The 24,286-nt window shown below is 37.6% G+C and overlaps 1 protein-coding gene across 3 annotated transcripts in view; it reads right to left on the bottom strand.

Annotated features, from left to right (window-relative positions):
• Nucleotides 1–24,286, bottom strand: part of LOC117974001 (eIF-2-alpha kinase GCN2-like) — a 30,857-nt gene that overhangs the window by 3,744 nt on the left and 2,827 nt on the right. For 2 of the 3 annotated variants that reach the window (XM_058987416.1, XM_058987418.1), the window contains exons 5-35: nt 23,564–23,644; nt 22,834–22,970; nt 22,169–22,284; nt 20,701–20,858; nt 19,522–20,057; nt 18,512–18,627; nt 18,068–18,222; nt 16,513–16,916; nt 16,326–16,398; nt 15,649–15,750; nt 14,270–14,392; nt 13,646–13,750; nt 13,059–13,116; nt 12,314–12,393; nt 11,593–11,694; nt 11,058–11,108; nt 10,135–10,371; nt 9,402–9,477; nt 8,166–8,287; nt 7,990–8,039; nt 7,578–7,746; nt 7,235–7,351; nt 6,658–6,723; nt 5,644–5,814; nt 4,956–5,090; nt 4,760–4,867; nt 3,400–3,528; nt 2,167–2,253; nt 1,362–1,474; nt 888–946; nt 208–305 (exon numbers count right to left, since the gene is read on the bottom strand). In XM_058987416.1, the coding sequence (XP_058843399.1) occupies nt 208–305; nt 888–946; nt 1,362–1,474; nt 2,167–2,253; nt 3,400–3,528; nt 4,760–4,867; nt 4,956–5,090; nt 5,644–5,814; nt 6,658–6,723; nt 7,235–7,351; nt 7,578–7,746; nt 7,990–8,039; nt 8,166–8,287; nt 9,402–9,477; nt 10,135–10,371; nt 11,058–11,108; nt 11,593–11,694; nt 12,314–12,393; nt 13,059–13,116; nt 13,646–13,750; nt 14,270–14,392; nt 15,649–15,750; nt 16,326–16,398; nt 16,513–16,916; nt 18,068–18,222; nt 18,512–18,627; nt 19,522–20,057; nt 20,701–20,858; nt 22,169–22,284; nt 22,834–22,970; nt 23,564–23,644 (4,134 nt within the window). The remainder of the gene's footprint in view (nt 1–207; nt 306–887; nt 947–1,361; nt 1,475–2,166; nt 2,254–3,399; nt 3,529–4,759; nt 4,868–4,955; nt 5,091–5,643; nt 5,815–6,657; nt 6,724–7,234; nt 7,352–7,577; nt 7,747–7,989; nt 8,040–8,165; nt 8,288–9,401; nt 9,478–10,134; nt 10,372–11,057; nt 11,109–11,592; nt 11,695–12,313; nt 12,394–13,058; nt 13,117–13,645; nt 13,751–14,269; nt 14,393–15,648; nt 15,751–16,325; nt 16,399–16,512; nt 16,917–18,067; nt 18,223–18,511; nt 18,628–19,521; nt 20,058–20,700; nt 20,859–22,168; nt 22,285–22,833; nt 22,971–23,563; nt 23,645–24,286) is intronic. The other variant, XM_058987417.1, reaches the window with a different exon arrangement.

Raw genomic sequence — 24,286 nt, 5'->3', positions numbered from 1 at the left:
ATTTCTAATGAGGTTCATAAGAAACCTGCACTTTTCCAACAGCAGGTCTCTGTGAAACCACAAAAAATTGTGGTTCCACATATCCTATGGTTGGGACGCTTTTTTCTTATAATGTTGATGCTCGATATCCATTTGCTCTGTAGAAAATGCCTAACAAAACCCTTAAAAAGAAAGCAATGATACAAATGAAATATAAAAGTAGCATACCTGCGTTTCATATCGTCTTCTTATGCTGGCAGACAGTTTTTCAGGTGAGACAACATTCACATTCAGCACTGTGCTGCTTCCATATGGCTCAGATGATCCTAGAACAAAAGGAACAGCTGTTTGGAGGAAGCAATCATCATTTCCTAACCAATAATAATAATGGAGAAACACCGTTATGGAAAGAGATATGTAACAGGTGAGGTTCCACAGGGCTAGAAACTTGGAAATGTCGTGCCAGTATTTTAAAATGAAGCAAGACAGACACAGGTAGCTACAGTACCATTCGTTTAACATCCAAAACATGCCAACTGAGGGAAGCAATATTAAGGGCAGGTTTGAAGGCCGCTTGTGTAGCAACAATAGAATAGCAGACATCCAGCTTGGATTTATAAGACCAAGGTCAATCTTGACTTTTGTGGAGGTGTACAAATCAGTGGGTTGAAGTACCACAAGGGCCAGTGCTTGGATCTTTATTGTTCTTCAAGTATATAAGGGACTTGCATCCCTGCTTTGTAAATGTGTGCTAGCATCAACATCCCTCCATCTCTTTCTCCTTCTCTACGGCAATATGTGGGGGTCTCCGATCTCCCTAAAGTATCAATTAGGCGATCGCCTCACTAAGCCCAGCAGGCAAGGAGGAATGGGTCAAGAAGTACAATACATTTTAAGCTTAGCTGCACCTGAAGTAAGCAGAAGTGATGCTTTGGGGTTCTGGAGGGCACCATTTTCAGATACATCTCTAAAAAAGCAAAAGCAAAAGGCATATTTAGAGGGAAAAACTCATCATCCTGTATCTGTTATACCATCATACTATAACAACAATTACATTTATACAGCATCTTGTAGTACAAGTTTGAAGACAAGTTTGAGACCTTGAAGACCTGCAACTTTGAATTTATTACTCGTTGACAGGAATCCAAACATACTTATAATTTTTCATGGAAAAGGGAACGACTGCAGGGCTTGGTCAATCCTACACTTAAAATAATGCATATATGGCCAACCATTCAGCAACAGCACATGTCCCCTTACACTTTTGCAATATTTACATCACGTAGCTCACAAAAAAAAACTATTTGGTCTCCGAAGCAGATTCCCGTTTCCGTGTGCTGTCGTCTTTGAAATCTCACACGTACAATTTCAATTTATCTTACCTGGTAAACCTGTCATCAGAAAATTTGGTCCTGAATTTTTGAACGAGGTGGTCCACTAAATCTGTCTCTAAAATCCTCTTTTCTGATTGCCGGTCCTTTTCAAATGATTTGACCTTAAATAAAAAAAAGGAGTGTGCCTGTAACTTGATTCAGTATATGTCAAAGACATGCATTATAGGGAATTTATAAATATGATCTACTATTTGGCCACAAGAGTCACTCCCTTCCAAAACGTTGATATAAATTAATTTGAGTCCTGGTTTGGTATATTCAGAAATGATCAAGTTGCTGGAAAAACTCACAACTACTAATAATTCTTTAGGGTCTGGTTTAAGGGAAGATCACTCAACAATGCATTAAGACCTCTGCTGCTGATTGCATATGCTTTGTTAACAGACTACTGAATCTTGTGAAATATTTTTTTCAGTTTCAATATTGATCAGTAGTTGATCTTCTACCAGTCTGGAATGGTTTCAAGAGTTTTCAGCTTCATCTCGCTCATTAAAATAGACTTTAAATAACCCAGGAGTTCAAGCTGTATGAATTGGGTTCTATGATACCCATTTCTATTGCTTGTATAAGGACTTGGGCAAGCCATAATGTTATCAATTAGTATATATTTGAAATAAATGATTAACAGTATCGTTATCTGGCTCACTGGTGTGAATAGCAGTCGGTTGTCTCCGAAATTGCTAGTTAAGTGCATTAATGCCATTTTCATATTGCATGCTGATTTTAATAAAGCTGAATGTTGTGTTGAGCAAATGACTCTGGGTTCATCCACACAATAAGCCTCACACATTACCTTGATGTAGTTTCCATCTTTTTCAGAAACGAATGCTACACAGGCGATTCCAACAAGTTTGCAATGTTCCTGCACAGTTTCTTGTGACTACAGGTAGAGAAATAACAGTTTACTATGTTATGACTTACAGTAGTATGCATTTTGCATAATTTACACATATGAATTGTTATGCTCTATTATTAGCAAAGAAAATTACTTCTCCTCTTGATCAAGCTGCTGCCAACAGCTGTAAAACATGTCAGATTTCACTTGATACCGTATTACTCAAATTCAATTAAACTGCAGTGTCTACACAAGTGCTAAGAACGTGAAGAGAGGGAATGTTTAAAATCAACACAGTTTACTTGACTGTAACCTAAAAATGAGCATGTTCACAAAATGGACAGCTACAAGATTACAAAATGTGTCTCAAATCCAATCGCACACATGTAAAGCAAAAACAAGAAAAACTGGTGTACAAGACTAGGAGGTCAAGGACAAGGCCACCCAACACATTCCTGAAGAGTATATAGTCTACATAGTCTTGTTAAAATGCCACCCTCCATTAAAACAAGACTGGTGATGCATCAGATTAATGTAGCTCATCAACAATCCTAATGATTCAGCATCAACAACAGGACTAGGTAACCCATTCCACACCGTCACCACTCTCCGTGTAAAGAAGCCTATCCTGTCCTCGGTTCTAAGTCTAGCTCCACATAGTTTCCAACTGTGTCCTCTGGTCCTGGTTTCTGTGCTGCACTTGACCAAAGTATTAGGTCAGGGTTAACTTTGTCAACTCCTTTTGGGATAATCAAGTCCTTTTTAGATTTGATCAAATAACGTTTGTTACAACTTCACATTCAGCAACCTAGACAAGTTACTAGTGGGCAGCAGTGTGGAAAAGTGGTTAGGGCTTTGGACTCTTGACCGGAGGGTTGTGGGTTCAGTCCCAGGTGGAGGACACTGCTGCTGTACCCTTGAGCAAGGTACTTTACCTAGATTGCTCCAGTAAAAACCCAACTGTATAATTGTATGTAAAAAATAATGCGACATCTTGTAACAATTGTAAGTCACCCTGGATAAGGGCGTCTGCTAAGAAATTAATTAATAATACTATTGCTAAATCCTTGTTATGCAGGACAGTAAAAACAAGCAATGGCTGCAACTTTGGCTTCAGCTGCATTCTTGTTCAGAAACAACGTCACACTCTAGCATCACTTTACAAAGGAAGACCCTATTGCAATTACTTACCTGCGACACATCGTACATGACATCAGCCGACACCCCAGCTGTCCAGAGTTTCTGAACGATTTTAATAGCTCTATCCATCGACGCCTGGCCAACAGAAACCACCAGCATGTCACAGCAGCTTATTGAAGGCTAATTGACAAGAGAAAATAAGAGCCAGATTCAAGTAACATTTTAGCTGGGTAAAAAGGTTTTGTGAAATCTAAAATTCATATTCAATATATAGGTAAAACGTGGAGATTTATTTACTGAAGCAAAATAAATACTTAAACACCATGATTACTGTATTACCTTGGTTACATGACACCCAATAAAGAATACTAAAGAAAATGATTTATTGTACAAGTACTGTTTACTGTTGCCTAAGGCATGGTGTGTCAGCTTGGGTTTTCTTCCTCTATATGTAGCCCATAAAGTAGCCATGCCAACTGCTTCCTCAAAGACAGGTGCCCATTTCCTTCAGGAAAGACTGTTTAAAATGTACAATTCCTAGCACCAATTATTACTGCTGTGCAAACCACATCTCCGACGCCTTGACCATGTTTCATAGCTGAGCTGCCAAGATAGATTTGCATGTTATAGTGTTACAGAACCCCCTGCAGTGTTTACAAGAAAAACATTTCTTTGCTTGATTTTATATATAAAATCACAGCGTTGGAACACAAGGGACATAGCAAGCGCAACGCAATGAGATTCTTGTGAATTTTGCAGGGTGTTCTGTAACACTTTAATAATGATAGATAAGTATATCTGTTACATACACCCCCTGCCACAGCTATAAATACAACGTTAGAGCTAGGTTTGTATCATGAAGTAGAGCACCGTGACCTACATCCACCAAATGTGACAAAGCAACACTAGGATGGACAGGACCCACCATATAATGCCACATTATGATACTTTATAATCTGTGGTAAAGATTTCCCTAACCAAGTCTCATCACAACTGTATAAGTTGTTTTCTAGATACATGTAAAATTGGAGGTGTGCCACAAGTACAGTAGGTGTAGACTCCTCCAATATACACAATTTACTTATTTTTGTTTTAATGCATCCTGAGCTAAAACCAGACTGAATCGAGGCTACTGATATAGTTGCTCACACTAATAAAAAGTAACAAAATACAGCGATGACCAAAAGTTTTGCATCACCCTATAGAATTAATTCATTCTGCTTCATAAAGTCAAATGAAACCTGCTGAATAATGTTACATTAACATATTGAATTACATACTGCTTAGTAGTTTTTCCATATACTTAACAAAAAACTGAAAAGATATGACATTTCGAAATCTAACATGAAATACTGTACTACTATTATGGCTTCCGGTAGACTTTTGCGATAGTAAATAGATGTCCTCTTACAGGTTCTTCCATGCTAGCAAGAGCAGCACAGATTTTTTCCAGAGCTAAACTGGCTCCTACAGCAGAAGGGATTGGTCCTGATAACTCGGGTCCTCTGAACTGTGGGATCTATAAAAACAAGAGCACAAACACAGCTCAGTACAGCATCTTGAATTCTCAATTCTGAATATGAATGAACAAGCCAATAGATGTTTACCAGGTGATCATATCTTCCACCAGCTGCCACAATATCTGGTACTGTCCTGTGCCTTCGCTTGACAAACGCTACAAACTGAAAAATGATCCCGCTGTGGTGCTGAACTTTATAGAACAGACCGAGATTGATGACCACCTGCAGTATAGAAGCAAAGAAATACATTTAGAAACCGTAACCTTCAGTAATTTATTTGTCATACGTTTGATGTTAGGGAACATAAGAACATTTACGAACGAAAGGAGGCCGTCCGTCCCCCATCAATGCTCATCCGGTTTCTTGTAGCCAAGTATTCCCAAAGATTAGATCCCAACAATCCTGCATCAACAAAGTGGCCTGGAAACTCTTTCCATACCCTCAACACTGTACCCTCTGTCTTAAAGATCTCAATTTAATTTCCAACTGTGGCCTCTATGCTTAAATTATTGGCTAACAAGTTTCCTCTCATCTCTTTTTTTTTGTTCTAGGCTAAATATATTTAGTTCCCGTCTTCACAACCCATTCACTTAATCCCTGGGATGTATCAACAGAAAGCTATAAAAAAAGATAAATACAGAAAAAAGTTTCCCCAATTCCAAATTACTCCCTTGTCTGAAAACATTTATAAAACTAAAAAAAAAACTATAATGTAAAGCTGATTTCAGATGCACTGTACTGTGTTGTGTTGCGACAGAGAATGACGGAGACTAACCTGCAGTTTCACACCTAGTTTCTTTAAGAGCCCAGTGACCTCCTCCAGGTCCTTCATGCCCTGTTTTGCCAGCTGAGCGACGGCTGTTTTCTGCTTGGTCAGGGTGTTTATTAATGGGCTCAGTTCCGGCAGGTCCCCTTTCTGATCTATATACTTATAGAGTGTTTGCAGCTGAAATCCATAAAATAAAAAAACAGAATGTTACACGGAAATAAAGAATCAGATTTTTACAAAGCCTTGGGTTCCTGGTTTTAAAAGGGATGGTTCATTAACCGCTAGGCTTAACCCAATAATAACGTATTAGCAAAACCACAAAATGAAACCAGCAAATGAAATCCATCCTCCAGGCTTCCTTTCCACTTCACTGTCGGTTGCAATATAGTATTGCAGAAAAGGCTGTCCTTACAGCGGCTTAGTGCATATCTAGCAAAGGCATCAGCCTTTTCAGCAGCTATATTATTTATGACATTGTTTTTTAGGTAATGAGATTCTCTCCCTCCCTTTCATTCCCCATCTATCTGATCTGCAGCAATTAACTTTCCTTTAACCAGATTCTCTTACACACATATACATATAATACCTTTCCCCAACATAACCGCTTCTGACAAAAAACATGGTAGGATGCAATACGAAGAATATATATTTTTCCTCCGTTTGTTATCTCACATTCTTCAGAATGTATTACTGTTTCTGCACTAATGGATATATGGCATATCATAAAAAACAGTACTTTACATCAAAAGTACATTGTTTCTGTGGATGTCCATTTTTCTCATAAAAAACTAACAGAAAACTGATTCTGGTTGAGTTCATTCATGCTAAATAACAAGCGGCACGACAGCAGGGAAAGGACTGATTGATCACATTCGCGGTAGTAAATTGGGGGTAATCCACAGGTACAGATCAAATACCCCCTTAATGCAGAGGCAGCAACAGTGAACAGTGTGTGCATGTTCGAAAAGTCAGAGTCATTCTTCAGTGGTCCTAGAAAATATAGGTTACAGAAATACTCACACTTTTTGTTGACAGTGAAAGATTGCAAAATTTGGCTTCAAGCTCCCGTCTTGTCAGCTTTTCACTCTGCAACAGAAAGAGGTGCATTTCAGATTGCAAAATAATGTTTCATTGAGAGGCTTAGTAAGCGGTCAAGTAATGAGACTTTGTGAACAAAGCTAAAACATCCACAGGGCAGAAGTGAGTCACCATCTCAGTTTTGGGAGATTATTTTTTTCATGTGGTCCTTTGAAAAAACCAAATTGCAAATGACCCATTTCACCCGAAAAGTCACCTCTTTTTAGTAAAGCATTTGTTCTAATTGAGCTTCTAAGCTAAAACCGCAGAATACAAACCTGTAATAGTTATATATTTAACAAATGTTGGTATAAAAAAAAAACAGGGTCATATTCTTGAAACGTTCTTAAGAAAAATCTTAAATCCAGAAAAAAAGAAAAAAGGTTAAGAACTTTTATGCACAACAAATTCTTAAGAAACTTATGAAAAATGTGCATTCTTCAAAGAAATGTTCTCATTTGTCTTTAAACTGTTCTTACAAGATAGCAAAATCCTTGTCTTAACTGATACAGCTCCTTACCATTGCTTCATGTAGAATAGTGGAAGATTGACTTAGTTTATCCTCAGGTATTCCACAGTGTAGCAATATCGCTTTAAGGAGGCAGGTGTGGTTTAGGTAAATGCTGTAGTTTCTTTCCTATAAAAGTAACAGCCAGTATTACATCTTTATCAGATCTCAGGACACAAAACAAAGAATTACTAACAATTGTATGGTTGTATGTCTTACATGAAGTAAATACAATTGAAATGTGTACACTACTAACTTTAAAATGACATTTACAACACAGTTTAAAATATAAGACTTGCAGGCGGCATCATTTAAGCACCAATAAAATGGGTAGATTCTGCAAAGAGGTAAATACCTGAAGTACTGGAAATTCGTAAATGATTTCAGATATAGTGTATATCGTCTCTGCCTCTGGTAAAAGGCTGTTTGTTGTTGACGTGACGATATCGAAGGCACATTCCAATAGCTCTCTGGGATGAGAGCGATCTAACTTCCGGGGACGGAACACTCTCTCAATACTGTATCTAGAGAAAGAAAACAGTATTAACTGCAGTACCTCAAAAAAAAGGGTTAGACTTAAAAATGAGAACTGAAGAACACTAAATGTGATAGACAATTGGACGATAGCTCAAAACTGTTGGTGTTGACTACAACAGACAGAATGTAGCATCTTACATTGGAGAACAAATCATTTTTGAATGAGTTGGCTACCATTTGCACAACATTACTATAAATGTATACATCAGTTATAGAGTGTCCTTCCTTACCTTTTCAAGTTGGTAATGTTGTTTTTTGCAACAAATCTTGCAAACATAATCTGAAAAAAAAAAAAAAAAATGCTTAGCACAAATGCGGGGATGGAACAGTACTGAGCTACATTACAGTCTCACAAAATGGAATTGAGTGTAATGAACTGTTGCTATTTCAATATAAAATGACTTACCCTGAGATCATATGGCACCATCACAAGCATCCCGCTGTGGTCCATGAAACATGCAACCTCAATGCCCTCATACAATTTCTTATTCTTTGGCATAAAAAGAGGGGTTTGCAATTTTACCGCTCCTGAAAGATAAAGCAAAGTCCCTTTGAATAGGATTCCAGTTTTAACCTTTTAAGGTACAAGGGTCAGGTGTCCCACAAATACAAATTATGCTAACTTTCTTATTTTTGCAATGAGGTGCACGAAACAGGGTTTAAAATGTACTGAAAGGTTGGCTCTGGTCATCCAAATTGTCACGCACAATTCCTTGTATACCTTAAGGGGTTAACAGCTTTCAGTCTCTGCTCATTGTAAGCTTCAGAGCATTCCCTCACTAAACTGTGGAAACTATGAAAACTTGGCAACATGTCCAGGTTAGGTAGGTTTACAACCAGCTATCAAACAGAAATGAAAATCCTTTCCACTGTGGAAAACAAAATAGTAACACATTCTTTTATGAACAAAGTTTGGAATGTTACCCCATAATACATTTGTGTTGTTAAAATATGTACAGCTACAGCCAACAGTTTTGCATCACCCTATAGAATGAACACATTTTGCTTCATAAAGAAGAAGTCGAATGAAATCTGCTGAATAATGTTGCGTTAACATACTGAATTACATACCGCTTTGTAGTTTTCCATATATTTAACTGAAAAACATCTAACATGAAATACTGTACTACTATTATGGCTTCCGGAATACTTTTGCAATATCATTCTGTAGTTTATTTGATTACATGACGTTAAATAAAATATATAAATTATGTTAAGATATTTATTTATTTATTTTAATTATGTCTCAATCCTAAAATTCTAGGTGATGCAAAACTTTTGGCCATAGCTGTCCCTCGTATTCAACGAACAACCTTTGTGTAACTAAAATAAATGAGCCATTACAATGTTCTTCAGACGCTGAAATCTGAATCAAACAACTGCAAGTTTGTTTTTTTAACCTGGTGTAATACAGGTTTGCGAAACTATTTTGTTAACAGGTTTTTGTTGTTGTTTTACAACTGGATAAGCTATTCTACATGTACTGCTAGTATGGCGTATGTTTGTACATAAAGACAGACAGAAATCTCTATTATCTCCAGTTTCTGATCCTCTCTGTCATTTGATCTTAGGAATGTCCTAACCAAGTTTCACACATAGAAAAGCAGTTATCCTGTTCAATGAAATCCCCTTCAGTACTTACCATGCGTTTTAAAGACCCTGCTTACTGTTTCATATACATATTGCTGTAGTTTGGCACCATGGGATGAATAACTTCCCTAATAAAAAAAACAACAAGAAAACATCAATATGTAATACTTTCACCATCACTGAGACTACAACCACATAGTGTACAGGCAGTGGATGAAACATATCCATTTAAGTATAAAGTATGTAATAACCTTATTTATTAACTGTTGGCCACACTCACCCGGCCCTCAGCATAATACTTTGCCTAGTTAGCCCATTATATACCCTCATTACTGTCTGTGTGAGGAAGCCTCTCATTCCCTCTGTCCTAAGCATCTCCACTTCATTTCCAACTGTGTTCTCTGGTCCTAGTATGGTACAATATATTCATATATTTTAAATACATGTTTGCCATAACAATTACACTTTAAAATAATGGTCAGAAAAAGAATAATAATGACTCCAATGGAATAGAAGTTCTTCCTATGGTGTTCCAATTGAATGAATTCTGAATATGTGGCCTGCATCATATTAGAAACTAAATAAACAGTCATTCTGATGGAGTGTTCCTGCTTTAACATGCGTTTCTTTTCAATTCAGCACATGTGGGGCTTTCACAGCTAATGGAAGTGCAAGACGGGTAAAGCGCATTGCTCCTGGATTGCCCCTTGACTTGCATGCCCGTCCAGTTACCAAGGATCCTGGCATTTTACACCTTCAATCATGAAAATGAAAAGAAGAGAAACCTTGCAGAGGTCAATGTCATACGTGTAGTCCATCACTGGTGAGATATTTTGTGAGAAGAGTAGATTGAGCATGTTGCGATAGGCTTTTCCATTCAGGTTAGCCAGCGTGTGGTGCAACACCTCATGCAGCTCAGATTCCTCCATCTGGGAGGGAGGCAAGTGCTCGCTTTTCAACAGCTCCGCGGCTGTCGGCCTCAGGGCTGGATCGTGTTCCAAAAGCCAAGTAATGACCCGTCTCTGGGATGAGAAAAACAAATGAAGTGCAATAGAGGAACGATCACCATGCTTACATATTATGAAGAAAATGCAAAAGCATAATAGGCATGCTTAGGGATCTGAGTGTCAAAAGAGCTAAAGCAGTTCTCTTTTGTATGTGATACCTGACTGTGCCATATCACAAATTATGTTATATTTTATACTGCTAAAATTCCTCTCTGAAAATGTGCTGCTATTCAGATTAGGGTTTTTGTTGATTATCTGTATTGTTCTTCCTGAGCATTTTGCTGCATCAAACTCTCCAATTGTGGTTGAATTTCATTATTTTATTGTCATGCCAAAATAAAAATCAGCAACATGTAGCTGCTTGATCTGTAGTTTGAGCTCTGATGAATCCAGTGCTTTCTCTTAGCTACTACAGTTCAACTGCTGTTCTTCATGACACTGTTGCTGTCCGTCTCTTGTGAAATTGGTTCTATCCATGTCATTTTTTCCTATCCATCTCTAATCACAAAGCAGCATTCTGTACAGTTTAAACAACTGCAGCAAACATTCCAACAAGTGAGCAATCAGCTGCTGCTCTAGACCTGATGAGCACTGATGGGTCACCTGTGTTCATAAAGAACTGAAAAAAAAAATGAATACATTCAATTGCGTTCAATTAGAAGAATACACAAATTTATGATACCGAATCCTAAACAAATTACCTGTCTGTCAGTTTTGTCATAATCAAAATCTTCAGGAAACTCTATAGTTGGCTGTGGAAATAAAGAGGAATGAATTATAAATAATGAAAGGTTGTTTTTTTTTTGGTTATAGAAAAGCAAACGATCAATCACAACTGACAAATTTATATTTTACACTGTGTGAGGTAATAGCAAAGCATTCTTCTTTTATAATAAAAATAAACACAATTAATTCAATTCACGGGTTGAACTTCATAGACTTCATTTGCAAACAGAAATACTGTTTTTGTGTTTATATTTTGTGCACCGGGAAGCGAAGTCATTTAAAAAGCAACAGAGAAACAAAGTTTAGTTCCAGTACACCCAGTAGGTGTGTTATTTGTATGTACTGTATGTAACCGTTATCATTCTCCCAGTCTAACAGAGATGTATTTAATGGGTCACACTCCTCATACTATTTGAATCGCCCAACCTCCACAACATCGGCAACTGTGCTGGAGAATCAATATTTTTCTGCTCTTCTAGTTTCAGTGACAGGTATACATGCTGTGCTTACCAGGCGCAGCTGACTGAGCACAGAGATCCTTTCTGAGGCAGTAGTCATTGGACGGTAAGACATCTCAAAGAAGATAATTCCCAGGCTAAACAGGTCAACTTTCTAAATTAATAAAGACAAAAGGGAAGAGGTTTTGTATATTTGTGCTGTACAACTGGCTACAGTAATATACAGTGCAAACTACCTTGAATTCACTACATGATGAAAATGGTGGGCGAATGAAAAAGGGCGGGACTTACCATAGCTGACAAGTGGTGACTATCATCTAGAAATGGAAAAGTCACATAACAGCTCACATGACGGCCATATCGGGTCAGGTGTCAAGTTCAAGGCCACATTTCATCTCAGTGTTTACTTATTTGTAACAAATACTACATCTCAATGGTTAAACAAAGATGTTTAGTTTTCTTATTAGTTGATAAACCACCCTTTATGGGGCCACCTTGGTGCAACCGGTAACACCATGGTTTTCTCAACCTTATCATTTGCAAGCAAAATAAAATGAAGGGAACTGGGGAAATGTTTCTCTCTGTACGAAAGTCACCCTCTGACCACAGGCATGACTCTCCAGTGTTTTCTAAGCACACAATTGTATTATAACGTACTGTACCAAGATCTTCATAATAATAAGGCAACATAATGTTCGGTATTACTACCTTACAACCCTATATTAAACTTTGCTTTGGGAATCAAAGCCAGTCTATTTTGTTTAATTCTTTACCTGATTGTATGTAGCTCTGGTATTGCCTTCAACTTCTGGGCTCACATATAAGGCTGTGCCAACCATTCCAGTCATATTGTCTATAGGGATGAAATAAAGTCATGTTTTAATTACCATTATTAAAATATGTATTTATAGTTATTTTTCAGAATCAGCTTCCATATGCTAAAACCAACATATATATATGTATTTATTCATCTTAGGACCAGTTAGTTGTTCTCTTGGTAAAAGTAAATGTTTCAACTATGACAGTATTTCTGAAGTTGTTTCTATGGTCTCCTAAAACAGCGATTATGTCTGTGTAACTCCAGATATCTCAGCCTTATATACAGTATGGGTGTGGTTATGCTGAGAAAGATTTTAGAACACTAACAAAAATATGTTTTCTAAACTAATCTATATTTAACTACCAAGGGCAGCTTACTTCTAGGTGTTTGGCTGCACTGGAGCCGCTATGTTTTGACAAATAATGGATTCTGAGACATTCTTATCATCTATAAAGTTCAGTATCAGGATTATTATATGCTGTTGTAAATTTATGTTTTCAAAATCCAGGGACTTCATATCAGCCCTGTACAATTCAAATAAAGCCCTGCAGATTGGAATAAAGCCCACAGCAGATTCATCACACTATCTACCTTGCTGTTGCTCAGTTCTTACGAAATTATTAAGGACCCAAAATGTTTTTACGACAGGGGCGAGGTTAAACTCCCAGCCACCAGCCAATCCCTTTGAGTTCTATCACCTGTTGCATCTTGTTTGATAACATGGACATTGTCTTCTACTTCACACTTGTCTGCAGCCTGTGGAAGGAAATACAAAAAGAATAACACTCAGAAATGTAAAAAACACTGTCTGCCTGGAATGGTCATAGACAAAGAAAAATATGAGCATGAGAATACACTGTACCACTGAGATTACCTACCAAGGGCTAGAGATACGGTTCTTTATACTTTAGAATGTGTTAGTAGTACAGCAAGTCTAAACTAAGATAGAAGCAGAGTGGCAGGAAACTGTGGCTGCCATAGAGCATTGCCTAGTGAGTGGGGTATGGAAGAGGGTAGCACTGGGACTCAGTCACTGCTGTCTATCCACCTCCGGTAGTACCTTCACTGGTGAAACTACACCGATATCCATGTAAAACCTTACTTTTTAATGTTTGGTGTATTTTCCAAATCAACCATTTTAAATAAACATATATAGCATTATATAGCTCAGCTTGATTAATTATCACTTATCTGAAACATGGGTAAAGAAGGAATATTACATGTTCTTATTGCTTATCATTAAAATAAAATAAAATAAAATAAAATGAGTAGAAAAGTGACCCACCACATTAGCTGGATGATCTGTAGCCAATCCAAAGTCTCCTATTTTCACATGGTCATTGGAATCAAGAAAGATATTAACAGGCTTCAGGTCTCTGTGAATCATTCCCTATTTAAAAAAAACAAAAAAAACAGGACATTTATTAGCTTTCCATACCGCATACCTGCAGTCGACTACGGTATCCCACAGGTAAAGCGAAGATGTATTTTACAGGATGAACGTTATAAAACAGGTGCTTTCCCCTATAACCGTTGCAGTGCTTAATACAAGAAATACACTCCTCATAATAACGATTTCACATTTTAGTTTAGGGTAGAACACAATAAGCGTTAATCAATATTGATTCCTGTGTAAAAGCAAGGATCCCAGGGCTACAGCATTACATGTATGTAGAGTGCATCCAAGCAGCTGAAGTTGATGGTTGCCACACTACAGAATGTGGACATCCAAAAAAAGAATTGAAAGGCTCTGTGCACCTGCATATACCCTCCTGGCCCCAGAAGTAAAGATTGCAATGCGTCATGTTGACATGTGTCTTCAACCGAAGCTATAATCTTTTTTTAGGATGGGGAGGTAAACAGCATTATCAGTTTGCTCACATGTAGAATGCATTTAGTGGACACCAACCTGTTCATGGATGTATGCCAGCCCATCAAGGATTTCTCTGAAAAGTCTCCAAAGACGGCTATTGTCCTGATATAACCCTCGGTCGATGGTATCTCTTAAAGTGCTTCTTTCACAGTATTCCATCTTTAAAAGAGAAAATAAACACTTTATATAAAAAAATAAAAAAATAAAAGTTAAAAAAATGTTGTGACTTGCCGAGTTGTTCACTGTAGACATCCCGCCATGTATTTTGATTTCACTAATCTGTTTATTTCTATCACATTGGGTTCCAAAAACAGTCATGCCAAAGCTGTAGTGTAAAATACTGCAAAAGAAACAGAACGACAGCCAGGAATAAAATCGGTAATGCTTTTCTTAATGCACCTGTACCAGGATGCACTAGACCATTATTCAATGCAGCTTTACAAAAGCAAGATACTACCAGTAAAAATATATATGCATTTACACATTACTCATAAGGTTCGATTTCTGAAAAGTAAAATGTTGCATTATTGGTGAAATTACAAAGCCTATCTCCAAGTGTCTATACAAAACAAACTTTTATTTAGTCAATCAGCTTAAAAATAGATGGAAACCGAGAGCTGGTTTTTTAAGCAAATAACATTTAGAAAGCTGTAACGTACAGGGTGTAGATGTGCAAACAATGCTCTCAAGAGAGGATGTTTTACTCCTTTTAAATAAGGAATTTTGAGGGTTGTGGAGACCTGACTTTACTTGACCTTGTGCAATAAAGAATGGACCACTGTGGAACTTAAAGAGATATGTTAAGCAAAACAAGGTTTAGCTTTGCACTCAAGGATACTTTATAAAAGAGCAGCCATTTGACAAGCATTCAAGATCCTGCATAAACAGCGAGGTTTCCGATGTTTCTACGAGGAATTGATAACATATCATTGCTGAACTTCTGCTAATAACTCGTGGCCTCATTATTGTCTCCAATGATAATGCTTAAGCTGTAAAAATGTGACTATAATATATATATATATAAATGTGATCAATAAAGGAAACTTGTTGAATAATGCTGTGTTACCACATTGTTTGAATACATGTTGAATTTCATGCCGTTTTGTAGTTTTCCATTAGTAAATAACAAAAAACTGACCAAAAAATTGACATTTCAAAATCTAACATGAAATACTGTACTACTATTATGGCTTCCGGTAGACACTTGCGATATCATTTTGTAGTTTCTTTGACTACATTATGTTAAAAAAAATATTATGTTCATATAGTTTTTTATTTTATTATTTATTTTTTTTAATTGTGTCTCAGTCCTGAAATTCTAGGTGATGCAAAACGTTTGGCCATAGCTGTAGAATCTCACAAAACACAGATAACATTGACACATTTTAGCGATGAAGTGAAGAAATGTGCCTGACCTGAATGTACAGATAGTGGACCATCAGCACGACTGGTCTCTTCTCCTCGCTGCTCTCTGGAGCAGACAAAGGGCCAGCAGCATTCCTCTTACTTTCTTCCTCCTGGACAAGAGTGAAAAAAAAGATCTGATTGTCACTATGATACATTGAAAAAACAAACAAAAAGTTATTGGTTTTAAAATGTGTACTAATCTATAAGATTAAAACATTGTAGCACTACATTTCCCCTCTATTTTGTGATAACTGTCAGAGTGGATGAAGGGCTCTTTGCTGGCAACACTGTCCATAGTTCTATCTGCATCTCGAAGTCCTGCACAAGCACTGGAATTACGTGGCTAGAAGCCTGTCTTAACAGACCCTGGAATACTATCCTGTGAAGGCTACTGGACGGCAGTATCTAAGCCAATCCAATCATTTGTTCCCTACCTGAGACTGCCTGAAAAGGTGCACAAGGTGTTGAATTGTACGATTGATGGTTCTTCAGGGGATTTTTCATAAAATGCAGTTGATCCATGTTTATATAAATAATAATAATAATAATAATAATAATAAAGTTAACATGGTACTGACGGTGCAAGCCTGTCGGGGTACTGGGGAAATGTTCATGGGACCCACTGTCAGCACCATATTACCCAGAAAGCTAAACAAAATTAACAGACTTGTGTTCCAGAACCTACCTGTGAATTACCGTCTCTGCTGCCATCCCCATTTGCAAATATGATGTCACTGTCGGAGTCATTGTCATAGGCGCTGTAACATATGCATCCATGTTAGTGCCCAATTAACCCTATCCAGACTCATTAACAGAGAAAACTCTTGTGTGATTGACGTTCGTCCATAACAATTTTGCAAAGGAGAACTTACCGGAAAGAGGCGCAGAACACATCTTCATCATCACTGGACTCCTGATCTTCTCCACCACGTTTGGCACTCGAGGACTTCTCAACAGTGGTGCTCCACTCCACGGAGCTCGCCAAAGCAGGAGGAGGGGCATTGTCTTCCACATTGTCCATCAACCCCAGCTCGTTTACCTTATCTTGGGGAGGACTGGCATTGGAAGTCTTCTGTTCTGAGCTTTCATTGCTTAGGACACCACTAGAAGTCATCTGTTGTTTTTCAATCCATGCGTTGTAGTAACGCACAATGTTTTCATGATTGAGTCGAGAAAGTAAAGTGACTTCTCCCTTTATTCTGCGGAACTGCTTGCTTGCTGGATTCACTTGAATTCGTTTCACAGCGTAGGAACAGCCATCCAGTTTGTTCTGCACCTGCAGAGTAAACACAGAAAACAAGTTCATCCCTAGGGATATAACGTAAGGGGAATGGTATCCCAGATGGTATATATATATATATACACACATACATATACATATACACATTGTATATATATATATATATATATATATATATATATATATATATATATATATATATATATACATATATATGCCCATTAAGGTTTATATGACAGTTTTCTGCTCATCTCCATTTTAATCCCTCAGGATTTCCTGAGACATGTCAGCCACTTCCACCTGCTTCGTATGCAAATTTTATGGACTATCCCTGGGTCAAGGTCGTTTATGTATATAAGAAAGCGAGGCAGTTCCAGCACCAAACCCTGTGGCACACCACTGAGTATGTGGCCCCAAATGGAAGTTACAAAACTCTCTGCTTCATGTGTTGTTACTAATTATTATCCTATAATAATTTACCCTTTTTTGCTGTTAGAGAGGTCAGATGGATCTGTAGCTTCCCGGTTACATAATTTCTTCAATAAAACGTTCATAGGTTACTAAGATTTTGCTTGACTTTGTTTTGTGCACATTTCAACTTCTCAGGTGTACTGTTTAGTCACCTTTTGAACAGTAAAATAAATGATATCTCCTTAGCATCCAACCACCCTAGTTTCCTTACTGCAAACTTTGTTTATGTTTAAAAACCGTAGTTTTGTTTTACCTCTGATGTAACTTCCTGGTGTACCAAAAAAGGGTCCCCTGAGTTTTGTGTGAAGCTTTGCAAGACTGCTTTCAGTTTGACAAGAAATACATGCACTGATACACTGGTACAGATTTATTTGAAATAGCACTTCCTGTAGAATATCCCCTTATTATTTTGCAGCAATATGACTTGATATAACGTTATCATGCTTTAAAACTAGTACAATAGCTTATATCACACAATAGAACTAAAATCACAAAGAATTCAATTTATGATTTTGTTCCTCCACTTTATGTTGTGTTTTAAGAAACCACTGCTTGAGATGGCAGTATAGCTATTATATACAGAAGAAAGGTACAAAAGAGAGAGAGAGAGAGAGAGAGAGAGAGAGAGAGAGAGAGAGAGAGAGAGAAAGAGAGAGAGAGTTTTGCACATATACTGTATATATATTGTAAAACCAATTGTAAAAAGATATACATACCTTAATAACTGCTCCAAATGCCCCTTTCCCAAGAAGCTTCAGTTCCTCAAACTCAGTGTAATACCGCGAAAGCTGCTTATGTATTTCTGGACCAAAAGGAGCATTCAGGATATAATTGCTGGGTGTCATTGTTGAAACAAAGTCTATTCCTGTCTCTGTAAAATGAAAGCAAAACCACAAAAGAAAATTGATCGATTACTGTTTTAATACATTTGCTTAATAAAAGCCCAGATAGTGGAAACTGAGTCAGGTTTTTTCAGCATTTCTTTGGCCCTAATGTAATTGGCACCAGTTGTTCCCAGGACATGTTCTGCATTTCAAGTCTGATTCTAACCTTTCTGCTGAAAACTTCTCCCATACCCTAGAAGACTATTATACAGTGACCAATCCTTCTTGTTGTAGCAGCATGTCAAAAGCAGAAAATGGAAAGTTAATATGACTTGCCTTCCGGGCTGTCGTCTTTGAGCTGTGATGGTGTTTTCACTAGCGGAGGATTTACAAATGCATGTTCCAGTAGCTGTTGAGTGTTCCACCGCTCTGTGTCATCTACGCAAACACACCTGCAATAAAACACAACAGATTGAATGACTATTTGCAAGCTTTCACTAGCAAGGACACCGCCGACAACATGCCCCAAACACAGAAAGTCCTCAAACACATTTATTTTTATGGTGGGAGTAACACCAAAAGCATTTTATTTTATTCAAACTTTTTTTCTTGCATGGACCGTAACCTGGAAAATAACTGCCTGATTGAAACCCATCCCAATTTTAGCTGAAAGTAAAAAATGTTTTTAAAAATTATATATGTAGCTTCAGTGAGCTACAGGAAAATAATTTCTTCCAGGGTTTCTGTGACATCATAAATTACATTCATATGTCAAAGTGAAGCACTGAAGATTATTATTATTTATTTCTTAGCAGACGCCCTTATCCAGGGCGACTTACAATCGTAAGCAAATACATTTCAAGCGTTACAATACAAGTAATACAATAAGAGCAAGAAATACAATAACTTTTGTTCAAGTAAAGTACAAGTTTGACAAACCACAATTCAATAATACAGCAGGTAATAGTGATAGTTACATCAGGATATGATTAAATAGTGATAGTTACATCAGGATGTGATTAAATACAAAGTACTACAGGTTAAAAACTTGGCAGATTACAGTATTCTGAAGTACAGGATTAAATGCAGTAAAATAGGGGCTGATAAGAGCAAAATAAAGCACATTTACATGAAGGGTGATAGTGTCCCAGGATACAAACAGAGGAGTTCTACAGGTGCTCTTTGAAGAGGTGAGTCTTAAGGAGGCGCCGGAATGTGGTCAGGGACTGGGCAGTCCTGACATCTGTACTCTGCAATGGTACTTCTTGTTGAACACACTGAACTAATCCATAAGGTTTAAAGTAGTGTATAGGGAAAAAAAAAAAAAAAAAAAAAAAAGTACTCACTTGTGCAGGAAATCCTGGAAGTCACTTGGCAAGCTAGAGGGAACAGTTGGTGGATACTGCTTCACTTCTTTGCCCTGGCTAAGTGCAAGCAACAAGAGCCCCAGATTCCACACATCTCCCTTCTTCCCAGTCTTTCTTGGTAGAGCATCTTCACAAAAGCGCACCCTCGTTTGCTCAAAAATGTCCTCCTTACAAATCTCAGCCAGGCGATTGGAAATACTGTAGTCTGTCAGCTTCACATTGCCCTCACTGTCCACTAAAACACTGGCAGCGGATAACACTTTGTGAACTACGGAGTTGCTGTGGAGGAAGTCGAGCGCAGTGAGAAGCTGCGATGCGTAGTTACGGATTTGGTCAATCGGAAGTGGAGTGCTTTTGCTGAGACTGGAGGAGAGACTGAATCCGTTGATGTGTTCTACCAAGAGGTTTATCACAATGTAGTCCTCATGCTCTCTGTGGGTCAAGGCAGTATAATGTACAAGGTTTGGATGATCCAGTTTTAATAATGAACTTAGTTCACTCTCTGCTCCTTGAATCTGTCGAGTATAAAAAAACACACACATTACCATCATAATAAGTGTAATGCATTAAACAAAACTACATTCAATTTTCCCAATATGGCCCGCCCAGGCTCTTGCTCTTCAAAATCATTTGTATATTTGGAGGAGCGGTACCAAAAATATAGCCTTCAATGCTCAGTCAGGCAGGTGTAAGCACTGTAAAAGCATGCTGTTGCGAGCTACACTCACATAGTATGTTAAGAAACAAATGGCAGGATGTCCATGCAACATTTCCTTAAATGTGGGTCATTGGTGCAATGTGGGCTATTTATTCCTCCACATTCATTTACACTGCTTAAAGTTTCTTAATTAGTCATAGATTACGCAAGCACTTGCAAACTAGCATCCAAAACCCATTTAATCCCATAGAATTAATTTAAATCACGGCATTTAAAAGATCAAGATAAGTTTGAAACTCATTTTTAGAGCCCCTTGCTCTGTGACTGCAGTAACAGAAGGGTCATTCAGAGATGCGTATACAAGTTCTCAACTACACACTCATGTCCCGTATGTCCATAATGTTAGAGGGTTGACAGTAGAGACTGTAGAGCTTCTCAGGACTGGTTATTAAGAACCCTAATGGTGACTCCGCTGACCGTTACAAATGGACAAAACGTACCTGCTTCTTACACTTATCAATTTTGTCCCTTTCTTGGTTTGTGAAAATCTTCCCCATCTTCTTATTCCATTGCAGAATCCATTCGTATACAATCACAAAGTCTCCCGAGGTTGCCTCGAAGGCATAGTAAACCCTGCGTCCCAGCTGCTCACTCTCCCCTGTGAATAACAAGTTATTTCTTTTACATGACTGTGTACATGCTGGCTAAGCAGTTTACATATATCCCATAGAAAATCATTGTTCAGGCTGTCACTTTGGCACTGAATTGCTCTTGTATGTCTTATTAAGGCAGCGGTGGAAATGCTTGAGCTGCTGTGTGCTCATTGATGAGAAACAAGCTCACAATCATGCCATCTAAAAAGCACCCTAACAGCCCACCAGAAGGTCTGAAGATAATGGAACAGTGTGAACGCTGCTCTAAGGGCTGGTGAGCGTACTGTAGGTTTGGAGTGTGTGGAAGATGTCCAGATCACACTGGTGATTAACATGGTGATTGATGATGGTTTGGTCTTATTTCTTGCTCAATTAGTGGTCAGAGAATACATGTGGTCACTGAGAAGGCATTTAAAATGAATGTCATTCTATACTGAATCTCTTTGAGGAACAGCCTGATTTGTTGGCAAATGCAAGACACAAATAAAGCTGGAGTGTCCCACAATAGTTAAATGGTACATTTTTTTTTTAATGCATCCCAAACCGATGTAGGCACATGTAAATGAAGTATGTAAATCAGGTAAACATGCAGAGCTAAGACAAGGAGTCCCTTTTGTCAGTTAAATTGGAATCTACCTGTTTTAAATCAGGTTCATTATTATTATGTTTTATAGGTATTTACTGAATTTTAATGGTTTGATTATTGTTCTCTAATGTAACCCACGACATGAACAAAATTGGCTCTAAGTTTAGCAGCTTTACTTCTGAGTTATCTCAAATGGTTTCAAGGGAGTTACTTTAATACCTCTTTTGAACACAAGAGGGAGACTTACAACTGAAAAATAAGCTGTCACTGATTCCCCTGAAGCTTAGCTAATTGAGCCTAAAATGAGCCAAAGCATTAATATAGGTTATTTTAAGCCAGTCTTGCAGAGAAAATGAGAAAGTTTCAACAGAACAGTATTATTAAGGAAAATCACTGCATAGATATTCACTTTGTCAAAGTAAAAAAAAAAAAAAAATACCCTCCACCAATCTGCTGGCTAAAGTATATACATCCTTGGCACGCTGAGAGAATCAATGTTATAACCGAAAAACGTTTGGTATCATTGTCAATAAAAAGCAGCCAGCAGAAGCCAGGTAGCTTAAAGGGAATGTTACATGGAGTATGGAGGGTGGAAAATTGGCATTTGCATATTACCATCGCCTGAGATCACCCCACACCTGTTTTGCATTCAAATGAATGGGTGTAACATAAAAACATTCTTAAGAAAAAAATAAAAAATAAAAAGATATTTCTGAATTAATATCTTACCAATGCACTTTCCTCTGTACACAGTGATATCACCCCTTGATCCAGCACTAAACTGCAAAACTTCAAGTGGTCTGGTGCTTTCCTCATTACTACAACAGGAATGCTGTCTGTCCCTTCTAGAAACAGAAAAAGAGATACACATCTTCAATATTTACACTCCCTTGAAATTCTTCCTTGCATAAAGGATTTTTTCCAGTGACATGTAAATAATGAAAGTATTTAGAAAGGGAAATGGCTCCTTGTGGCAGGCAGACCGCCTAGCGCTCAAGTCTGCACCCTGCTTTGCTATTCTTGCCTGCTGCTTGTCTTGAATGCAAAGCTACCCTTCCACACACCTCCAATGAAACAGTTTAAAGGATGATATATTCATAGAAAGCTCTTTCTCCGATGCGTACATAGCTAGCTACGTTGGCACCTTCTTTGTTCAAATAGGATTACCTCACAAGCATTACTAAAAAAAAAAAACATTCTATACATTTTTATATACTAGTTTTACATTGTTTCAAATTGAACAGTTGTGCTCCCAGGTTAAGTAGAAAGACTTACGAGAGGTTGAAGAGGTATGTGAGTAAATGGGAAGAGAGGTAGAAGAGCTTACAACTCTGAAATCATGACTTACTAAGCCAATGTACAAGTGCAGCTCAAAAAGCATTACAAACACATGCCTGGAACGTCCACTGGAGTGGGCTCGTCTTCGATTGTTCCCCCTTCGTTTGGCTTCTGGTTGGTCCGCTGTTCCTCCACTGGCACATACCAGCTTGGGGCTTTCTGGTCTGGTCATAGCAGCATTTTCCAAATGTTCCTGTACATTATACAACACAAAATCATATACAATATACATTAGATTAAAGTATTATACAAAATACAAAATCAGAACTATCAGGAACATGGAAAACAATCACTACCATGACCTATATCCATTGTATGTAGAAAAATAAGTGTGACACACAGACAGATGGATAGACTCCTCCCGATACTTCCACTAACTTTCAAATACTGCTGCTAATGAATAGCTGCTTCATTGGACAGAATGACAAACAGAGACAGCCTCCATTGGCTTCCATATTCTGATACCCTACATAACTGTGCTAGATTGTCCTGTTAAAGTCCTATCATAATTGGAGAAGCAGTTCTGTAGATATATTTACGTGTGACATACAGACCATCTGTTACCTGTATCACATGACAGTAAATCATCATGAAGTACATACACTGTAAGGTTCATCACAATTTTACAGTTGACTGTAATGCTTTATAAAAGCATGCCCACACTTTTGTCCCAGTCCAGTGTTGTTATATATATTATATAATATATACTGCATAGAGAGACACACACACACACACACACACGTAGACAATCACAATGTTTTTTAAAGTAAAAGGTCACTGCAACACCTGTTTGGCCATTTCTTTCCTTTTCTTTTCTTCTTTCTTCTCTTCCTCTCGTCTCTGTATTTCAGCCCGAAATTCATTTTGCTGTAACAAAAAAAAGCACTGACATTATTACACTGGAAGGAAGACACTTTCATAGTTGTGCCAAAAAATCCTCTTAAATCCTCTGGAGCCGGAGCCTTTTGCTGTTGCGCTCCTCGTTTGTGGAACTCTATTCCGGTTGACATTAGGCAGGTTGAAACATTTAATTCTTTTAAGTCTAAATTGAAAACATTTTTTTTAATGTGCTTTTATAAAATTGTTTGTAACTGGAGTGTACATATAAATGCTTGTTTTGTTTTTAACTTTGTACAGCGTTGTGGGATGCCATGGCTTGAAGTGTGCTCTATAAAAATGCATTTGTATTGTATATTAATAAAACAGCTCACAATAAGTGGGTCATAAAACTAATTTAAGGACACATGTCCAATTTATAGTTCAGTACCTACATACCATCACCTCTACATAGTCCATTTCTTTGTCTCCATCCTAACTCAGGAATCATATAAATGCAATCACCTAAAAAGGGAATTTTCTTTTGGAATCTACCAAGTAGGCACTAGAAAATATGTATTACAACCAGTTAGCCTTTTATTAATATAAAGACCATTCTGCAAAAGTAAATCAATGTGCTTAGCTATGTTAAAGGGATCTAAGAAATAAGCATTCAGTACCAAAGTACAATGT

This window comes from Acipenser ruthenus, chromosome 15, assembly GCF_902713425.1.
Source record: "Acipenser ruthenus chromosome 15, fAciRut3.2 maternal haplotype, whole genome shotgun sequence".
In the NCBI taxonomy this organism is placed as follows: Eukaryota; Metazoa; Chordata; class Actinopteri; order Acipenseriformes; family Acipenseridae; genus Acipenser; species Acipenser ruthenus.
The sequence above is the reverse complement of the archived record's forward strand: the minus strand, read 5'-3'. Positions and strand labels throughout refer to the sequence as shown.